The 21,438-nt window shown below is 44.7% G+C and overlaps 1 protein-coding gene across 1 annotated transcript in view; it reads right to left on the bottom strand.

Annotated features, from left to right (window-relative positions):
- Window positions 1–21,438, bottom strand: part of LRRIQ1 (leucine rich repeats and IQ motif containing 1) — a 139,110-nt gene that overhangs the window by 97,442 nt on the left and 20,230 nt on the right. Inside the window, exons 8-10 of the mRNA XM_083182344.1 lie at window positions 8,432–8,584; window positions 5,841–5,991; window positions 2,191–2,384 (exon numbers count right to left, since the gene is read on the bottom strand). Coding sequence (XP_083038470.1) covers window positions 2,191–2,384; window positions 5,841–5,991; window positions 8,432–8,584 — 498 coding nt within the window. The remainder of the gene's footprint in view (window positions 1–2,190; window positions 2,385–5,840; window positions 5,992–8,431; window positions 8,585–21,438) is intronic.

Below are 21,438 nucleotides of genomic sequence, written 5' to 3'. Positions count from 1 at the left end.
TGTAAATGTTTTGACAAGTTGAGTCTCACAAGGCGTACCAGAACTCACGTTGCTTTTAGATGGTATCCCTCTTATAAAGGTATCTTTGGCACAGTCCTGGGAAAACTCAGCTTCTCAACACGAGTACACGTTTTCTTATTTGTGAAATATTTTCATACGTGCTCAAAAGAAAAAATAGAGATAGTGTCTCAGATTGCAGAGTGACTATATATTATCCTTTTTAGGTAAGTGGGGGGCTGAGCAAAAATAATGGATTTTTACAGCGTACATCACTTACGTTTTTATAAAGTAGAGGACACATATAAAGGTTTCTTTTAAATTTAGAAGAAAGCGTACCCCTACTCACGGTGTAATTTGGGGTTTTCAAACCTATAAAGGTTTCTTTTCATATGTGATCCTCACTAGTGTAACAAACTGGGTGCTTGTGAAAAACAAATGTACACCTGCTGGCCCGGTAGCTCCAGTATTCCAGTATTTCCATAAAACAGAAAGGATTTGCCAATGTAATTGGATATAACAGGTTATGATACAACAGGCTTGTCCTCCATATAGGATGGCGTACCTTACTCACACCTTTTAATAGGGGGCAAATGCCCGTAGCAATTTCTTTTCCAATATATCAATTCTCAATCGATGGTATTTACAAGAATGGAGCTGGGGAACCAATTGGATAAAAAATTCCTCCACAAAGTTCAATCCATAAAAGGTACTTTACACATGTCCCATGAACAGACCATGTGGACATAAAACAAAACAAGGTCCAAAAATTCCAAAATCAAAAAAACTTTAAAACATGAATAAAACATACATACATCCAGAAGTGTGGCTGCTCACTTTCCTCTGACAGGATCTATGAGCTTCGGTCCAGATGACCTTTATCAAGATGTCTTTATTCTCAGCCAATCAACGGCCGGCCAGTCATTTAAAAAGATTCAGCAGCCGCATCCCACCACCCGGCAAAATGCCGCTACAAGCTCCAGCCTCCCAGCCACCGCTGCTCAGATGGACCCTGCTGCCCGTCACTACGAGCTGCCCGCCACCACAACCAGCTGGCTGGACCTCGCTGCCCTCCCCCCACCACCACAGCAGCTCCCCGGGAGAACTACATGCAATAAATCACACGTGCATCAAGTGCCAGATTGCGTGTGAGCCTCCTGGGGAGCTGCCGGGGGACTCTGGGCAAACTGGAACACAATAAGCCTCCCCACCCGGCCTGCCCTGATCTCTCCCTGCATAGCTGCTGCTCACCAGTGGAACCGGATAGCAGCAGCCTGATGCAAAGTGACAGTCTGGTGTGGTCCAACTCCCAAGGCAGCAGCAGCACAGAACATGGACGAATGGAGAGGATGTAGTGGAGAACCAGGCAATGTATCGGAGGGGATGGGCAGGTGCGCAGCTACGCAGCGTGATCCCTAACATCAAGCTGCGCAGTCGCACAGCATGTTTTACGGGCAGAGTGTGAGCCGAGTGCTGCTGGTGCTCAGCGCTGCCCGGCAGTAAGGAATGAAATGCGCATTCACATTTCAATCCCAAAATCCTGGGATTGGAGGCTCCAATCCTTGGATTGAAATCCCGTCCAATCCTTGGATTGAAAAATGCCCGAAATCCCGCAGATCTCGATCCCGGGATTGGCATCCCTAGCTAGCATTTATCAAGTAAATTCTATAAAAAAAATATATTTAGAAACTGGTTGCAATAGTTAACTTCTTTAATTGTTTACAATTCCAAAATGTTTACAATTCCAAGATTTGTTGTTATTGTAAATATATTGAATATACATGGCATCACAAGGGGGAAGGGGCTGGCTCTTCCTGGTGTCACCATTTCAAGGGGTGATACCAAAATGCAGAATTCCCCATAGTGACAGGAGCCAGGTGCTGCAGTGTGAAATTAGCACGCAGCACCTGGCTTCTATCACCGAGAAGGAGCCAGCAGTGCAGAAAGAATTAAATAATTGGGGACATCCCCATAAAGCCATACCCCTTTTAGTGATGTTAGTTGGGCTACCTTGCAGCCACGCACCCTTTATAAAGCCACACACCTATTTGGACACTTGGCCATACCAGGCATCACTGAGCCCAATGTCATATGGTATCTGTGTATAAGCATGAGGAGAAATGTAGTTGTGCCATACAACAACAGCAAACATAAATACCACTGTAAGAGCATCACACATGTAAAACATCTTACCTCAGACAGGTTGTTCCCTTGTAACTTGAGGAACTGTATCAAACCACAGTTATGAATTCCTTCAAGTTCAGTTAGATAGTTATAGGAACAGTCCAAATATGTAAGCATAGGATTGGCTTCAAGACCTTTAGTTGATATTAGCTGATTATGATCCAAAACTAACCGCTGTAGATTTATGAGAAACTCTATTCCACCTACACAAAGTACACATAACAGGAATATCTGTAACACTGACAAAAATCAAAGTAATAAAAATAAATACATGAAACCAGGGAAATGCTGATATTTTCCTGATTTATCAAGTATGCAGGATGGTGTTACAATTGAGAGGACATAGAATGAGGATGAAAATAAGAGAGATCTACTGTTCCCACTATGGGTTATATTCAATTAGTGTTGGATCCATTCCAACTTACCTTTGTCGGCATGGATCCGACACTACCTATTCAAATCAGCGGGGAAATCTAAATGTTGGATTTGCCTGATGATTGCTGCTCACCCGGTTGCTGCTGGGACCGTTGAGCAAAGGTGTGAGGCGGCGTGAGGCAGCGGGAAGCACCTGGGAGGTGGTGGGAGACAGGACAGCACTGAGTGACAAGTGAGCACGTGGGAAGTGGGCAGGTGGGCAGTCGAAAGGATGGCGCTAAGTGAGCTGCTGCTGCTCACCCGACGCCGTCCTCCCTGCCTCAATTTGACATTTTTTTCAAGTTGGATTGAGAATGCTGGAAACGGGGTCAAAACCTGTCAGATTTGGCTGTGTTTCCGTCAAAAAGCAGGTAGATCTGCAGCTATCCGCCAATCCACTGGTTTCCGAGAGGTCGGAGGAATCTGACCTATTGGAAAAAAAACAGTCTTTATTGAATAGGTTGGAACTCCTTCCCACCTATTCAAGTCGGAAACTGACATCTTTCCGGCAAGACAGCAGTTTTGACAGGAATTGAATATACCCTTATATCTCTAGAACTTTCTAAAGGGCAAGTGGAGAAGGTGCCCATAGCCCATATAATTTTATACAATGTACTCGATAAATGATTGCATAAGACCCATTGGTTGCGATTAACAGTTTCTGCACTACTTTCTCTAGAGCACAGGTTCTCAAAATTGGACCTCAGGACCCAAACAGTTCATGTTTTCCAGGTCTCCATAAAGATCCTCAAGTGATATAATCAGTCCACATGTGGATCCTTTAAACCCTTCAGTGGTAATCCCGAGAATTTTCCGGGCTATGCTCCAGTGCAGAGCTGAGCTCTGAGCTGAACGCTTCGCTTTGCTTCGCTTCAGCCACTGCATGGCTCCCCGGCCCCACCTCCTTCCCACCGGCTGTGAGCGGCGTGACCTTGCTATAGTCACGCCGCACACAGCTGGGCTGCCAGGGCCGGGCAGCTGCTGGACTGCCCGGACCTGGGAGACGCAGTGGTGGGTTTTTTTTAGGGAATACTCCCCCAAAAAAAACTAACCTGTGGGGAGCGCTCTCGAAAAACCCTCTCCACTGAAGAGATTAAAAGTGAGTAATGAAAACAAATGTACATCTGCTAGGTAACCTAGAAAATGTGAACTGTTTGGTGTTCTAGAGCAATTTCTCTACAAATTTGGCTACACATCCCCATAAGTTACATAAGGTTTACATACATATTGTATGTTTTATGCACTTATGGTTCAGTCCAGTCTAATCTGCTTTGATTCTCATGTGTGCAATTAAAGGGGAGGAAAGACTTTGGCTACTCGTGTACATTTTTCATGCTCCATACAGCATTTCATATGAACATCATAAGTACTTCTTCTAGAGAGAAATGAGCCTTGTTCTAAATTATGTAAATGCAGTAACCACTCAGCATTTTAATATAGAGCAGAATTTACAAAAGGCATGCAGGCATGTAAAAGGGTTGGGATCATTTGGTCTATTGCATTATGGTAGAAAGTCATTAGGTCGAATCCATTAGGTCGACATGCTAAAAGGTCGACATGATTCTAGGTCGACATGGGAAAAGGTCGACATGATTCTAGGTCGAAAGGTCATTAGTTCGACAGGTCATTAGTTCGACAAGGTCATTAGTTCGACAAGGTCATTAGTTCGACATTGTCTATGTCGACATTCACAAGGTTGACATGGGGTTTTTCACTGTTTTTTTACCTGAATGTCAACACAGTCGACATGGACACAGTTTAAAGTGCACTGCATCCCCTCGCATCGCTCGCTGCGCTCGCTATGCGTCGGGCACGGTGCCTCGCTACGCTCGGCACACTATTTTATTCTCCCACCACGCCCTAGTGGATGGTAGGGCATGAAATACCGCCTGTCGGCACATGTTGGCTCAAAAAACAGTGAAAAACTCCATGTCGACCTTGTGAATGTCGACATAGACAATGTCGAACTAATGACCTTGTCGAACTAATGACCTGTCGAACTAATGACCTTTCGAACTAGAATCATGTCGACCTTTTCCCATGTCGACCTAGAGTCATGTCGACCTTTTAGCATGTCGACCTAATGGATTCGACCTAATGACTTTCTACCATAATGCAGTAGACCAAATGACCGCATCCCATGTAGAAGGCCTTGAATACAATGATTTCTAGCTTTCCAAATGAATCTGTAAACAAAACATGTTTAATAATTTAATAATTAAACTATTTCTGAGAACTTCAAAAGGAAAATATTTAAATGAAAAGAAGTGAGTTGCATTATATATATATATATATATATATATATATATATATACATACATACATACTATCGCAATATCTATGAACAATGGCTGTTAGCTAGGAATATGTATGATTACTAAAAAGGGCAATTGCTACAAATTATTAGACTGCAGCCTGGGGAGCTGGGTAATGTGTGTGTGTGTGTGTGTGGGGGGGGGCACAGCACTGGCACAATAGATTTTGCAGCTGGAGTTAGGGACTGAGTAAGGACTCATAATATCTTCCCCAGGAACTGTGGTTGCAGTCCCTGCTGCCACCGAGGCAGAGACGCCGGGAAGAACGGATCCTGTGAGAGCTGAGGTTGGCTCTGTCAACAAGGCTGTGATTGATGCCATTGTTGTTGCCAGCACTGCTAGGGTGGTACGTGGCAATATGAATGGAGCTGAGGCCAAATTTGTTATAGATTTTTAGCTGAATATGAGCAAAAATATGGTGGTGGTGAAGGGGGGTGGGAGCGCTCCTGTATTAACCTAGGGTGGCTGGAATCCTTAATCAGGGCCTGAACCCCACCAAAATCTAGCTCGTTCTGAACATGTTTTATCTGCCCCACCTTGCAGCACGGTTTTGACCATTTGCCAGCAAAATGTGCAGTGCGATCAGATCTGGATGAGGCCCTGAGGTTCTGAATCTGTACACAGAGTGCTGTAATGTATGTACACAGCTTTTTTTCCAATACAAGTTCAGTCGTGCTCTGTATACAGACTCAGTCACACACAGTATACAAGTGTCAAGTAATCAGCACAGTCTCCTTGTGCATCCTAGTTGCCTTGCACTGCGATTAAGATGCAATGCGTCAGCAAATTCTAGACTCCAAAAACATTAGCAGAGCTGCACAGGACCTGTTGGCACATTCATGCCAGGCATCGAGAGCTGCATGGCATATTGAAGCTGGATGTATGAGGACAACTTTGCACATAAAACATACTTGCAAATGACCTGCTTACCAATTCTGGTTATTAAGTTAAATGATAATTCCAGATTCATAAGGTTTGTGCAATTATCTATTCCATGAATTGCAGTAATTTGGTTCTTGCTCAACAACAGTACAGTCAGATTCTCCAAATCTTCGCAGTTAATTACATTAATGCAGTTTTCCTATATGAAGAACATATAGAAGCAAATCATTTTAATTCGAAAAGGTGCACTGTTGATTTTTCTACATAATCTGTAAATGCATAAAATCCCTTACCTAATACACAGAGTTTTTTAAAGTGTGTGATTCAGAGGCGGATTTAGACCTCATGGGACCCTAGAAACATACATAGAAACATAGAATTTGACGGCAGATAAGAACCATTTGGCCCATCTAGTCTGCCCCTTTTTTACCCTTCAGGTAAACTCAACCCTTTTTAATCCTTATTTCTTTGTAAGGATATTCATATGCCTATCCCAAGCATGTTTAAATTGTTCTACTGTCTTAGCCTCTACCACCTCTGATGGGAGGCTATTCCACTTATCCACTACCCTTTCTGTGAAGTAATTCTTTCTAACATTTCCCCTGAACCTACCTCCCTCCAGTTTCAGTGCATGTCCTAGTGTTTTATTACTTGTTTTCCTTTGAAGAAAATTTCCCACCTGTACTACGTTAAAACCCTTGATATATTTGAAGATTTCTATCATGTCCCCCCTTTCCCTTCTCTGCTCCAAACTATACATGTTAAGATCTTTTAGTCTATCCAGGTAAGTTTTGTGATGTAGGCCATGAACCATTTTAGTTGCCCTTCTTAGTACACTCTCCAATGTATTTATATCCTTCTGAAGATATGGTCTCCAGAACTGGACACAGTATTCCAGATGAGGTCGTACCAATGACCTATAAAGTGGCATTATTACGTCTTTTTTTCTGCTACTGATTCCTCTCCCTATGCAACCAAGCATCTGACTAGCCTTCCTCATTGCTTTGTTTCATTGCCTCCCTGCCTTTAAGTCACTTGAAATAGTGACTCCTAGATCTCTTTCCTCCTCAGTAGTTTCCATTATAGTACCCTTGATACTATATTGAGCCTTTGTATCAAGGGTACTATAATGGAAACTACTGAGGAGGAAAGAGATCTAGGAGTCACTATTTCAAGCATATGATGTCATGACGTCATGCGGTAATTGCTTAATGCTGCTATAGGAAAGTTTTTGATAGCCAGGATATTTGTGGGGGCCCCTTGGGACCTGCCTAGGTAGGTGCCTAGGAAAATCCACTTCTTGTGTAATACATATATAATTTATACATGCATTAGGCTTCAGTAGAAATAATGGAAGCAAATTTAACATCCACATACACAGTGATCCTTTTGCACAACTCAATCAATACTCTTACTTTACAATTTGGACTCACCAACAGTATTAGCAATTAAAAGAGTATACTCTTAAATATAAAGTAGGGGGAAAAATAATCTAAAGACAGGCTGTAAAAAAAAATATATACCAGATAAAAAAAATGACACAAAGTCATTATTCCCATCTGAAATGTACACAGAGCAAAACAGAAATGGTGTAGAATTTTATGCCATATTTACATATCTGTTCATGTAAATCTAATCATGAGTAGTCTAATCATATTTTATCCTGTGGTCTCTAATTTCTAAGGGCCTTATTTGGGTGAGTTGTGTTCAAACTTAAATATAAATTGCAGTGTAAGAATAAAGCAGCCAGTATTTACCCTGCACAGAAACAAAACAATTCCTGCAAATCTAACTTTCTCTGCACATTTTACATCTGCCCCACCTGCAGTGCAGCCTGGTTTTGTCATCTGCAAAAAATGCAGCCTTGCTAAAAGGTCTGAATTAGATCATGAGTGCATTGCCTACTGTCAGGAAGTAGGGAGGGGGTAGGGGCCGGGAGTACAAAGTATTGTGTTGTTACCATGGGGAAGCAGAATAATAGTGTGTGCTACCAATAAAATATGATTGCCAGAAAACAGCATACAGTATCTTTAGAAGAAGTGATTTCACCAAATGAACTACCTACTCTCCATAGGTGAACACATAGCTAAGACTGACGTGGTCAACTGGTGGTGTGCACGCCAAGTAGAAGCTCCATCTTTGATGGAACAACAGTGTGACAGATGTTGTAAAGTCACACCCGAAAATGCTGCAATCAAATGCCCTTCATATGGAGGTGGGCAGAAATTTCCAATAGAATGTGGCCATGCGCCTACATGGTTAGACCATGTCCCTCAGATATCGGGGCTTGAAATGCCCCATTGTGGCCCTGCTCCCTCTGATATCAGAATCAGAAGTAAATGCACCAAAGAGGGGATATTAATATAGTCCAGAGAGCCGTATGAACATTCATTAATTGCTCAACATCATTTTACATTACTGGAAGGTTCACTGTGCCCACACATTGGTTCGAGATTGCCATCTGATACCTGATAATGATTGATGATACCTGAAGATGAGTAATTTGTTCCTCAAAGATTTAATGCTAAATAATGGTATTACACAATAGAAAAGAACCAGGGGCAGTAACAGTAATAAATAATTTGACAGCACAGTAGGTAGATACAAAAAAAAGTTCTAAGGAGAAAAATTGACAGTACCTGCACATCAATGTATTGCAGATCTTTACAGCTACTTAAACCATCAAGTGCGGTTAATCTGCAGCGTGTCAAAGACAGATATTTCAGTTTTGCACATTGTGACAATGTAGAAAGACTGCACCCCGGCAAGTCATTAAGAGTCAGTGTTGTAACCTAGTAATGACACAAAGGTAAGGTCTTGTGTGAACAGGTTTGCAAATAAATACATTACAATCTACATTATAGACATTCATGATTACTAATTAATAATGAATTATTAGACTACGGTATATTTATAATAGAAGAAAGCTAAAAAATAGGATTTATGGTCTTACCTTGATAGATCCCTTTCTTTGAGTCCATAGGGGGCACAGGAGTTCACGCTGGGTATGAGAGGTGAGGTAGCAGAGCGTGCACCAAAGGGTTACAAAAATGTACCCAGCATGCTCCCTGCCTCCCTTCTCCCTCATAACCCGCCCCCTGACCCTGGGTCACCAGTTTCGTTAGCAAGCCCAAGGTAGGAGCAGAGCCAGAGAAGAAGGAAGAGCAAACGCACACCCACATAGCATACAGGCCCTAAAGCCATGGAACTTTCCTACATAGGAAGCCCCGCTACCAGGTGCGTCTGGGAGGGCGTCCTGTGCCCCCTATGGACTCAAAGAAAGGGATTTATCAAGGTAAGACCATAAATCCTATTTTCTTTTTCGTCCACTAGGGGGCACAGGAGTTCACGCTGGGACGTCCTAAAGCTGTCCCCTCACGGGTGGGGGACGCTCCTGGACTGCGGAAAGCACATGTCTACCAAACTGTGCATTAGCCGATGCAAAGGTATCAAATGCATAAAACTTGATAAAGGTCTGGGAAGAGGACCAAGTAGCCACCTTACAGAGCTGTTCAGCCGAGGCGCCTCGATTAGCGGCCCAGGATGTACCCACAGACCTGGTAGAATGTGCAGTAATCCCCTCCGGGGGAGTAATCAGTGCGGAAAGATACGCTTGGCGAACCACTGATCTGAGCCATCTCGCCAAGGACTGTTTGGAAGCGGGCCAGCCCCTCTTATTGGCCCCATAAAGCACAAACAGTGAACCCGACTTACAAGTTGACTTAGTCCTGCGAAGATAAATCTGCAACGCATGGACTACATCAAGAGAAGTTTCAGCTTCAGAAGAACCTGGAAAAGAAGGCACCACTATTTCCTGGTTAAGGTGAAACTCAGACACCACCTTTGGAAGAAAATCCAGTTTGGTACAAAGAACCGCCCTGTCCGGGTGAAATACCAGAAAAGACGGTTTCCATGATAATGCACTCATGTCAGACCCCCTTCGTGCTGAGGAAATAGCCAACAAGAAGCCACCTTCCAGGATAGCCATTTCAGATCCACCTCCTCCAGAGGCTCGAAAGGAGACGATTGAAGTGCCCGGAAAACCTCTAAAGAGGGACACCTCAACAGCCAGCCCGTCAAAGCCCGGCGACTCAAGTCCGGGTGTCGGAATGGCCCCTGTGAAATTAGGTCTGGACGCAGAGGTAGACTCAGAGGAGAGGCTACCAACAGGTTCCATAGATCCGCGTACCAACCTCGACGGGGCCAATCTGGGGCCACTAGGATCATCATTCCTCCCTCCTTCCTGAACTTCCACAGAAGGCGAAGTAGGAGTTGAAACAGGGGGAATGCGTACACTATCTTGCCGACTTAAAAAGTCTGCCTCAAAATTGAGAACCCCTGGGATGAAGACTGCAGAGATTGCAGAAATCTGCTTCTCCGCCCACCTGAATATCTTGGAGACTTCTTGTATCGCTCCTTTGCTGCATGTCCCGCCCTGCCTGTTGATAAAGGCCACAGGCGTGGTGCTGTCGGACCGGATCTTTACAGGGCACCCTCGGATGAGGGACCCCAACCTCCGAAGAGCCAGAAGGATTGCTCTCAATTCCAGGAGATTGATCGGAAGGCGACTCTCCTGAGCCGTCCAGCGACCCTGAAAAGATTGAGAATTGCAAACCGCTCCCCAGCCCCGTAGGCTAGCATCCGTAATAAGCAAAACTCAGGTTGGAATCCAAAACGGGCGGCCCTGAGACAAGTTGTCTGTCTTTAACCCCCATGTGAGAGACAGGCGAACCTTCGGGGGCAGTGTGATCAATTGACTCCTTAGACGAGTATGATCTCCTGTCCACTGGCTGAGAGTGTAAAGCCGAAGTGGGCGCGAGTGAAACTGTGTATACTCTACCATGTTGAAGACACCACCATACACTTGTGTACTGAGACCCTTCTGTGACCTATAAGGGAATGAATCTTCCTCTGAAGGGAGTGGATCTTATCCTCTGGAAGATATACTCTCTACAACCGAGTGCCCAGCCGAGCTCCCAAGTGAAGTGTCCTTTGGGAAGGAGTAAGAAACGATTTCTTCCAGGTTATCCTCCAACTGTGAGATAACCGAAGTGTAATCACGACCTGCAAATGACTCCGTAGTAGGTCTGGGGACTTTCCAAAATCAGTGGGCCGTCCAGGTATGGAATCATCCGAACCCCCAGCCGGTGCAGGTGTGCAGCCCTGACCGCCATCACCTTGGTGAACACCCTGGGAGCCATAGATAGACCAAAAGGTAGCGCCCTGAACTGGAAGTGTTCGACACGAAGGGCTAACCTCAAAGTGCTGATGTTCCTGTCGGATGGGGATGTGAAGTATATCTAGCGAGACCATGAAGTCCCCTGGCTCCAGTGAGAGAATGATCGAATGCAGGGACTCCATGCGGCACTCGCAGAAAAATAGTAAGCGACTTCAGATTCAGGATAGGACGGTGAGAACCATCCAGTTTGTGAATCAAGAATAGGGTGGAGAAGAACCCCTGACCCCTCTGCTCCTGAGGAACTGGAACAATGACGTTCGAGTCCAAAAGAGAGCAGATGGAAAGCTGTAGCACTTGTCGTTTCGCTGGGTCCTTTGGAAGACCCGTGCAAAAATAACACTGAGGAGGGGGGAACCGGAATGTCAGGGCATAGCCCCTGGAGACCACCTCCCTGACCTGTTTAGCCACTGGACGTCTGGTAGCCCAGGGCTGCTTGGTGCAGGGCTTGGCTCCCTTAGTGGATGAAAAAAATCTAGAGGAAGGACTAGTGCCGTCGGACAAACCTCTCTCCACCTTGCCCGCCCACTCAGACACTGCCTTGGCCACCCATGACGCGGCAAGCGTGGTACACCTAATGGCCCCTGCCTGTGAAAAAGCAGTCCTGAGGAAATTCTCAGAGGGGTCCTTCAAAGATGAAGAATCCGAAATGGGCAGTACTGAAGCGCGAGCTAATCGCGCAACATGATCATCCGCCAGGGGAGGATTTTCCCACTTAGCCCTCTCTGTGGGAGGAACAGGTTAAAAAGTCGCTTGGAAAGCTGGAACCTTCTAAACGGTTGAGACCACGCAGTTTCCAATAAATCCTCCATAAGGGCCGAAGGCGGGAGCTGGGCCGATACTTTCTTAAGACGCTTAAAAAGCAGGTCTTTACTTTTAGGGGCAGGAGCCTCATCCTCCCTCTGGAGGACTGCCTTAACCTCCTGCATCAGAGACTCTACCTCCGCTGAGGACAAAGTGTCATCGGCCCCTGCGGATTCCGCCACTGAGCTGGAATCCGAATCGGAACGCGGAGAACCCGCATCGGGACTCTGCTGCCTACACTGCCTCCTGGAATCCCTGCCCGCCCGAGTAGCCGTCAACCCCTGCACAGATAGTGCAAAGGATTGCCACCAAGGGGGCTCTACATAAGCAGGAGCTGCCCCAACACTGGTGCTGGCCACTGCCACAGGGGGCATGGGCACAGGGGCGCAGGAGGTAAGGAGTTGACAAGCGGTCAATATGTCAATACCTGAGTCAAGGTCGAAGCCCAGGCCGGTTCCTGCTGTGAAGGCGGCAGAAGATCTGCTTCCAGAGCCAAACACCTGGAACAGATATCCTCCTCCTGCCGAGAGAGTATGTCCACACATACCCTACAGGTACGCTGCATCGGAGATGGAGTCTCCTTGCCAGGTTTTGCCTTAGGCATACTGTCCATGATAAAAGACAAAAAACACCAGCAGTTACAACACTGACACCCAAGCAACACACTTGCAGCCTTACCCACAAAGCTTTAGCAAAGCCATTTGGTATGGGCAGATAAACTCAACAATTCAGCAAGCTGAAAAGGAGACACCGTATATGCAAAGCCAATACTATGAATGGTGACAGTGTTTCAAACTTTCATCTCTTCCAATGATATTGGAAGGAAGACCGCATCAGAGTACCAGCTGCAGGAGAGGATAAATACCACAAACACCAGGCTCCAGAAGCAGGGTGTGGGGGAGAATCCCAGCAGCCTCCATCTCTAAACCCAGCAAGTGCCAGAATGGCTGCTGATTAGGACCTTAATGAGGAACTGGGACAAAAATATATATATATATTTTTTTTGGGATTGTGGTAGGAAACCGGAGTACCCGGAGGAAACCCACTCAAGTACGGGGAGAATATACAAACTCTGCACAGTTAGGGCCATGGTGGGAATCGAACCCAGGACCTCAGTGCTGTGAGGCAGTAATGCTAACCATTACACCCTCCGTACTCCTACAGCACCTGGTGTTCCTATGTGGTCACCCACTCAAGTACTAACCAGGCCCAATATACAGCATTAGCAGTAGATCCCAGGCTGTCTTCAAGCTTCCAATGATATTGGAAAGAAGACATCAGCAGAGCTCAACAATCCAGCCAGCAGCAGGAGAGGAGAAATACCACACACACACCAGGCTTCCAGGAGCAGGGTGTGGGGGAGAATCCCAGCAGCCTCTGTCTCTAAACCCAGCAAGTGCCAGAATGGCTGCTGATTAGGACCTTAACGAGGAGCTGGGACACCTGGGGCAATCAGAGAGCAAGCCTCAGCACGTCCCCAGGGGTGGGGGAGTGAATAACCTACAGCACCTGGGGTGAGATTTAATAGGATGAGAGATTCAGAAAGTGAGAGATTTTGTGAGAAATCTCCAGTTTTTTTAAAGCGGCAATCATTTGCACTGAAAAATCAGTTTGACTTTGAAGTGTAAATGATTGCCGCTTTAAAAAAACTGGAGATTTCTCACAAAATCTCTCACTTTCTGAATCTCTCATCCTATTAAATCTCACCCATCGTGTTCCTATGTGGTCTCCCACTCAAGTACTAACCAGGCCCAATATACAACATTTCCAATGTGTATGGCTGTAGGTTCCCAGGCTGTCTAACCTCCCCCTCAGGCATCAACCCCCGGGACATAGCCTGACTAATTGTCCCTGGTGATCTAGTGGAAAGGTGGAGCAGTCCAGACCCCCACTGCCTGCCCCCCCGCTGACTCCCATACAAACGGGGGGGATCGCTGCTAGACGCGGCTCCCTGCAAGCAGGGAACCGCCGATTACCTGCCCGGGAACGGAGTGCAGCATGCGGGAGCCTCCGAGAGAGGGTCCCGCGACGGAAGTCCCCAGCCCAGTCGCCAGCGCTGCCGTCGCCGAGTGATGGATCTGCGCTGCCGGTGATTCACTAAAAGAGCACCCGCCGCAGCAGCTCTAACCCATGGCTGTTCTAACAGCCGCGATAATGGTGCTGCTCTCTCCTTGGCACCAAAGAAAAAACTGGTGACCCAGGGTCAGGGGGTGGGTTATGAGGGAGAAGGGAGGCAGGGAGCATGCTGGGTACATTTTTGTAACCCTTTGGTGCACGCTCTGCTACCTCACCTCTCATACCCAGCGTGAACTCCTGTGCCCCCTAGTGGACGAAAAAGAAAGTAACATAAAGGAAGAAAAGAAAATCTTAAAAAAAAAAAGAGGTGAGAAAAATATTGAGTTGTACACACGAATGATATGTATAAAAATACATTGATAAAAATATAAAATAGTACTAATAAGTAAGGTATGGTCAGACAAATTATAGATATTTCGAACAGTAGCATGACTAGTTATGCCATAGGGATAAGAATATTAAGTCCCTACTATGTATTTATAGGTACTTGTTTCCTAGCACGGCGCCCATCGCATCGTATACCATTGTACTAAATAAGGTATACGATGGCATACGATGCGATCGTATACGATTTTTTATTGTACAAGCACCCTGATGGGTCCTTACAATGTTAAATAGCCCCCCAGTGTAGACAGTGTGGCGAGTGCAGCAAGCCACCGAGCCCGAAGCGTGGTGAGCCCCGCGAGGGGACACATTACTTCACATGTATTTCAAGTCCCCTCGTGGGGCTCGCCACGCTTCGGGCTCAGTGGCTTGCTGCACTCGCCACACTGTCTACACTGGGGGGCTATTTAACATTGTAAGGACCCATCAGGGTGCTTGTACAATAAAAAATCGTATACGATCGCATCGTATGCCATTGTATGGCATACAATGCGATGCAATATTTTATTGTACAATATCGCGTCACTGCGCTCGCCGCGCTTCGGGCTCGGTGGCTCGCTGCGCTCGCCACACTATCTAAAATAGACTCCACGCCGACGTGGATAGTGGGGGTATGAAAAGGTCGGAGGACGCTTACCGCCGCCGCTCGCCATGCTTCGCCTTTGCGTTGATAGTGGGGGTGGCGTGGGGGTGCATTTAACATTGTAAGCACCCATCAGGGTGCTTGTACAATTAAAAAACGCATCGCGTCGCATGCATCGTATGCGGCTATATGGCATGCGATGCAATGAGATGCCATAAGATGGACATCGGGGGCGCCATGCTAGGAAAAAAGTACCTATTTATATTCTCTATACGAATATATATATATATATTGAATTAACTTGCAGAGTAATGCTCCAATTTACTGATTTACTGTAGCCCTGTTGGTGGTAAAAAGCATCATTTTAGATGTGCTAAGTCAGAGCCTAACAGGAAAGAAAGACGCGTCCCTCTACCAGAGACAAGACGGCACCTGAATAAAAATGGGGGTGTAGGACTAAAGGGGTGTACACACAAAGTGATTCTTGTAAGCGATTTTGACTGCAGGATGTAGTTAGCCATCTTTCTGACGGCTTAACTACTTGTTGAAACACACGGGGCTCAGCCAAAATCGCCAGGGCTGAGTCCCGTGTGTACATGGCTTAAAGGTGCATACACAGTGACATTTTGACTATGTACAATTTTGGCTATACTATAGATTGTACACTTTCTAGTCACAACTTTTGTTCCCAACACTCCACAGAGACAGCACTGACTAAAGTTGTGAATGATCTGGTCACTGCTAAGTCTAAAGGCCAGTACTCACTTCTAATTATTCTAGATCTCTCTGCTGCTTTTGACAAGTTGACCATTCTCTTCTCATAAAAACACTACCTCTTCTGTACCTCTATCAGTTTGAGTACCTCATGGCTCAGTCTTGGGAGCTCTGTTTTTCTCAATCTATCACCCATATCTTGGCAAACTAATTGTCTCTTTTGGATTTCAGTATCATCTGTATGCAGATGATACTCAAATCTACCTATCCTCCCCAGATCTGTGACCATCTGTACTGGGCCGTGTCACTGAATGCCTTTCTGCCATTTCATTATGGATGTCATCTCTCCACCTCAAACTGAATATTTCAAAGACAGAGTTAATTATATAACCACCAACCAATAGTAGTTACCAACCTGACATCTCTAGCACTGTTGAGAACAAGGCCATCAATCCTACGCTACAAGCTCACTGCTTATGTGTCTTACTTGACTCTGAATTGTCCTTTGTTCCCCACATTCAAAATCATGTTACCTATATCTAAAAAAACATAAACAAAATACACTCACACCTTACACATGATACCCAGTGGCGTCTACTACCTTCTTGGAGGAGGGGGGCTGCCTCTGGCTGCAGCGGCCGCGGGGGTACCGCGATGCAGGAACGCCACTGCCGCTCTTCTTCCGGTCCCCAGCGCCTGTTCTATGATGACAGGCGCTGGGACTGGCACATGCACAGTACAAACATATGTACTGTGCATGCGGCCAGCTTCTATGGGCTGCTTTGGCAACAGCCTATAGAAGGAATCTTGGTCCCAACGCCTGTACAATATAAATGACACGCACCGGGACCAGCACGTGCGCAGCACCAATATAGGTTATGCGCATGCACAATTGCCATTTTTGCGTGCCAGCCTGCAGCAAGGCGTCCCGGAGCGAGGGAACACTTCCCAATGGGACTGCCTTGGTGACTGGTAGGTGGGACTTCCAATAGGAAGTCACTGCCAGTCACAGTGAAGCCAGTGCAGTCTCACAGACTGCATCTGGCTTTGCTACAGTGGTGGATTTTACTGGGGGGGGGGTAAAAACCGCCACTGATGACACCGCTAAAACTCTAATTCATGTTCTCATTACCTCCCACATTGATTATTGCAATAGTCACCTTACTGGTATTCCCCAGACTCTCACCACTACAATCAATCATGAATGCATCTGTGAGGCTGATCTTCCTTGCTAGATATTCATACACTGTACACTTTTTACACATGAGGTCATAAACCATATTACACTAATGTACATCTCTTTTCTTATCTCAAAATGTCTCCCAAATCGTCCTCTTCGCTATTCAAAAGATCTACGTCTCTACCACACGCATTGCCTGCTCCCATTCCTGATTGCAGGACTCAGTGGAATGCACCCCCCCCCACACACACACACAATTCGACTCTCCTCCAGTCTCCAATCCTTCAAGCGTTCCCTGAAAATGCACCTCTTCAGGCAAGCATATCAGATTCCATAACCACCCACATAACCTTTGTAAACCTTTCCTATCCGATTGGTTGCTATGGGCAACATCCCATCTTCAATAGAAATCCCATCTTAGTTAATCAACCTCTTCCAATCAGTTAGCCAGTGTTTTCCCACTGACTACATTGCTAGCGCCAGTAATCCTATGATTTATATTAGAGGCCCCAGCTGTTTTAAATTTCTTATTTAAAAACCATACTTTTTTTTAATAACTATAACAAGCGTTATTAAGCGCATTATAAATTCAAAAATATGAAATTCCCTCGAAGGATCAGTATGATGTTGCTGGTTAAAGCATCATGCAATAAAGAATATCCGGGTCAGCTTGTTTAAAGATTTCCCAGCTCTGATCACTGTCTGTGAGTGAAGAAAAAGAACCACACACATCATGACATATTGGAATCATTTCTTTTATTACTGAAGCAGGGTCTGTTTTCCTACACATGAAATTGGGTCTTATTTGATAATGCAAAAAGCTGAGACTTATATATGGTGGAAAATGTTATAATGAAAAACAACAGACGAAAAAAAAAGACAAATTGTTTTTATAAAGACAACTAAATATCTAAAAAAAAAAAGTGTTTGTCTGAAATCCATATTAATGTTCTTTTGTGACTAGAACAATGTAACTGCATATGTTGCAAACAGCCAAGATATAATGTAAACATCTGTTTTATTAGTCTTGCACCAAATTTATCATAGCTGTTAGGTTGCTACAGGCTGTAATGTACTATTTGCTATGTGCTCTTAAACTAGGCTTTTGCTGTCCATGTGTTGTCACACTGGCACATGGGAGCCCATTCAGACCTGTTCGTATGGGCTGGGAATTCGTCTGATTATCAAAAGACTGCGCATGGTACACTGGGGTAGATTTATTAAGCTCGGTGAAGTGATAAATTGTCTGGTTTTTATCACCGGACAATCAGCTCCTACCTGTCATTTTTCAAACCAAGCCTGGAACTTCACAGTTAGGAGCTGATTGGGCCGTAATAAAAAATCAGACACTTTATCACTTCACCGAGCTTAATAAATCGACCCCATTGTGTCCGTCTGAAATCAGCGAGTGAAGGTGACCATCTCCAGCTGCTCTCAAGGTGATTGACACCCTGTGGGTTTTTGGGGGTAATTCCCCGGAAAATGTCGGCATTCCCTGGCCGTTGGGAAGGCTGCTGAATAATCAGCGGCCTTCTTATAACCATGGCCTGGGGCTGAGTCATGGCTGACTCAGTGCTGTGAGCAGGGGGAAAATCATTTGAAGGATAATGATTCTCCCCCTGTGTGCACGGCTGCATTCACAGTCATGGACAGGGGTGGGGAAGTGCAGGAGGCGGGCGTTCAGCCGGTGGCAGCTACCTGCTCGCTGGCCTGCAAACACTCGCAGCCAAGTATGAATCAGGCCTATATAATGCAGAAACGACAGTAGGAGGCCTGACTCAATTCTCAAAAGAAAGTAGCTCAATAATTCACTAGGGGCTAGTAGTGACAACTAAGGTACAAAGCATGCTCAAATATCTCTAGCTTCATACAGTAAATTTCACTAGTTGTTATGATTTGATATTCTGAATTCCCGTAGTTTATCTCACAGACGTCTGTCTTCACTGTTTATGGCAGGTACACTTCAAATGCACTCTAGTCTGGTGATTGATCTTGTTTACAGCTATCTGCAACACTTCTACACTGTTGTAATCACACCCAGTACAATGCTATGCGTGTGTGTATTTCTTGGGCAAAAACTCATTTTCATTTCACCACTGCAACATACACATCACAGAAAAGGGCACAGAGCGAGGAACTGGAAACAATTTTGCAGATCCATCTGAACAAGAGCAAAAGTGCCAATTGGTACTTTTACAATGTGTCTCCATGTGTGTTTTTAATACATTATGTTGCTAAATTATATGCACTTAGGATATTACTTGCTGCAAAAACCACAAAACTTTCAATTTCCTGTGCTTTCTACCTCGTAGAACAAAGTATAAAAACATGTTCTGGACATTACATGTTCTAATTATTTTCAGACTAAATCAGTAAACATTTACCATTTCATCTACCCAAATACAATATGTAATAAATACAACACAGTTACAGTTACATTTCGGAACTGTGGCCAGAATGAGTGGAAAGCAATGAGAAGAGTAATAACTATATACATATGTGTCATGCAATGAAGGAAAACCATGACGGAACAATAACGGAAACTGCCCCGACTTGTTCCGCAGTGCTATTAACAGGTCATATGTTTTAAGGATACGCTTTCAAAAGTCACAAGCCGTTTAGCCTGTCATGCACCTACTAGTCTCCGAACATACAGTCCTAGTACATTCATACTGAACTTCTCTTCCTGTTTTAGAAACAATGATATACACTTTATAGAACACCAACGTTTTTTTATTTTAATTATTTCAATTATTTTGCCATGCTTCTGAGTATTAGTTCACTGTGGGACGACGAACATACGTACAATGTTTAATAACAAGTGTAATATATTACCTAATAACTCCCTTTTACTTGTTTGTATGGGCATTAACATAACAATGTATCTGTGAATGTTAGTTACAATCAGAGAGCAGAGTGGTCTGTAAAGGTGCCAGTATAGTGGTTTGAGGCGTTTTAAGATATATTATGGGCTTGGAATATTGCCAGTCTTGGCAAGTGTTTTACTTGATGACTCCTAGAGAGACTATAACCTTAGCCAACATCAAAGTCTAAGTGATTACATTTATATTGTAAACTGTGTCTTTGCACCAATGTTAAATATTAAATGTAGGATCAGCCCTACTTTAGTTTTAGGCTATATAAAGTTTAAGTAACATACCACAAACTATATAATCAAAGTTTTTGGAGAGCATATAATATTAAAGTACTACATTCTAGTATCCCCCCCTACCCCAGCAAATGTCACATTTATGAATTCATCATGAGGTTGTTCAAGGCTAGCATAAAAAAAAAAAAAAGATGAAAAACATAATTGCTTTTTTCAGCACTGGGATGTTCAATCATGTCCAAAGGGGCTTATAGAGATGTTGTCAAAATTGGAGCAATGTACACTTAATAATAATAAAAATGTGCATGGAAACCAGCACATTTTTGAACATATGCAGAACTCTACACATGTTGAGATGCATACATTTCTATATTAACAGTATGTGCACCTGGTTTAGACAAGATATTGTCTTCAGCCCTATACAAAATATAAACCACATAACAGGTGTAAATTGCATGTTTGCATAAACCATATTTGCATAAACACGCCTTTAATGTATTCACCCCTCCCCTTTCATGGCTAGGTGCAGGTGGTTGAAAAATGACAAATGAGGAGTATAATCTGCAAAGCAAATATTATCTGTGATACATTGTACATAGCTATGAATAGAGTTAATAAACAATTATGGTGTCACTGTATTTTGCCCAATGGCGTAACTATAGAGGGAGCATGCTATCTATCCCCTGCACCCTTTTGATCTTTTTTTCCCCAGATTTTTTTTCTATTGCACCGCGGACACGCCATACTGAGCCCACTTCAGTGGTGCCCGGGGAGCAGGGGAGCCCGTCACCAGGATACAGTGGAGCTCGGAGCAGAAAAGATGGCACTGTTGAGCAGGAGAACCCGACGCCAGGGAACAAGAGAGACCCATGCCCTGATGCAGTGGATCTTGGCGCAGGAGACCCCGGTGCCAGAGAGCAGGGGAGCCTTGCCCTAATGAACACAAAAGCCAGTGACCAGAGAAGGGGAGCTCACCACTGGTGCATAGGAAAGTCTGGAATAGGGGAGCCCTGCGTGAGTGTACTGGAAGACCCAGAGCCGGCCTTAGGCATAGGCAAACTAGGCAATTGCCTAGGGCATTTGGAATGCCTAGGGGCATCAGGAGCTTCTGCTGGTTAAAATGATATGCAGCAAGCCTATATTCTGTGTGTGAGTGAGGCTGTATCTGCATATGAAATAGTGTATTCATGGAAATCACTGTAACATAGCATTCCGTATGCAGGTACAGCCACAGTCGCACACAGAATATAGTCATGCCGCATATCATTTTAATCATTGGAAGCTCCTTGAGTGTCCTGGACACATAATGCAAATAAGACGAATTTTCTGCAAAAAAGGCACCCAACATTAGCAGAACTGGCCAGGAGCTGCATGGCCTATTGAGTTGAGATGTATGAGGAAATATCTGTATCCAAGCAGAGGCAGAGGTCACAGTGTTAGCGGCTGTGCGAGTGCTGTCTGCGGCTGGGATGGTTGTGCAATAGGGTTCGGCATATGTGTAAGGGGCATTATGTGTGTCATGTATAAATGCATTAATAATGTGCGACATATGTGTAACAT

The sequence above is a fragment of the Crinia signifera genome, chromosome 4, assembly GCF_055691185.1.
Source record: "Crinia signifera chromosome 4, ASM5569118v1, whole genome shotgun sequence".
In the NCBI taxonomy this organism is placed as follows: domain Eukaryota; kingdom Metazoa; phylum Chordata; class Amphibia; order Anura; family Myobatrachidae; genus Crinia; species Crinia signifera.
The sequence above is the reverse complement of the archived record's forward strand: the minus strand, read 5'-3'. Positions and strand labels throughout refer to the sequence as shown.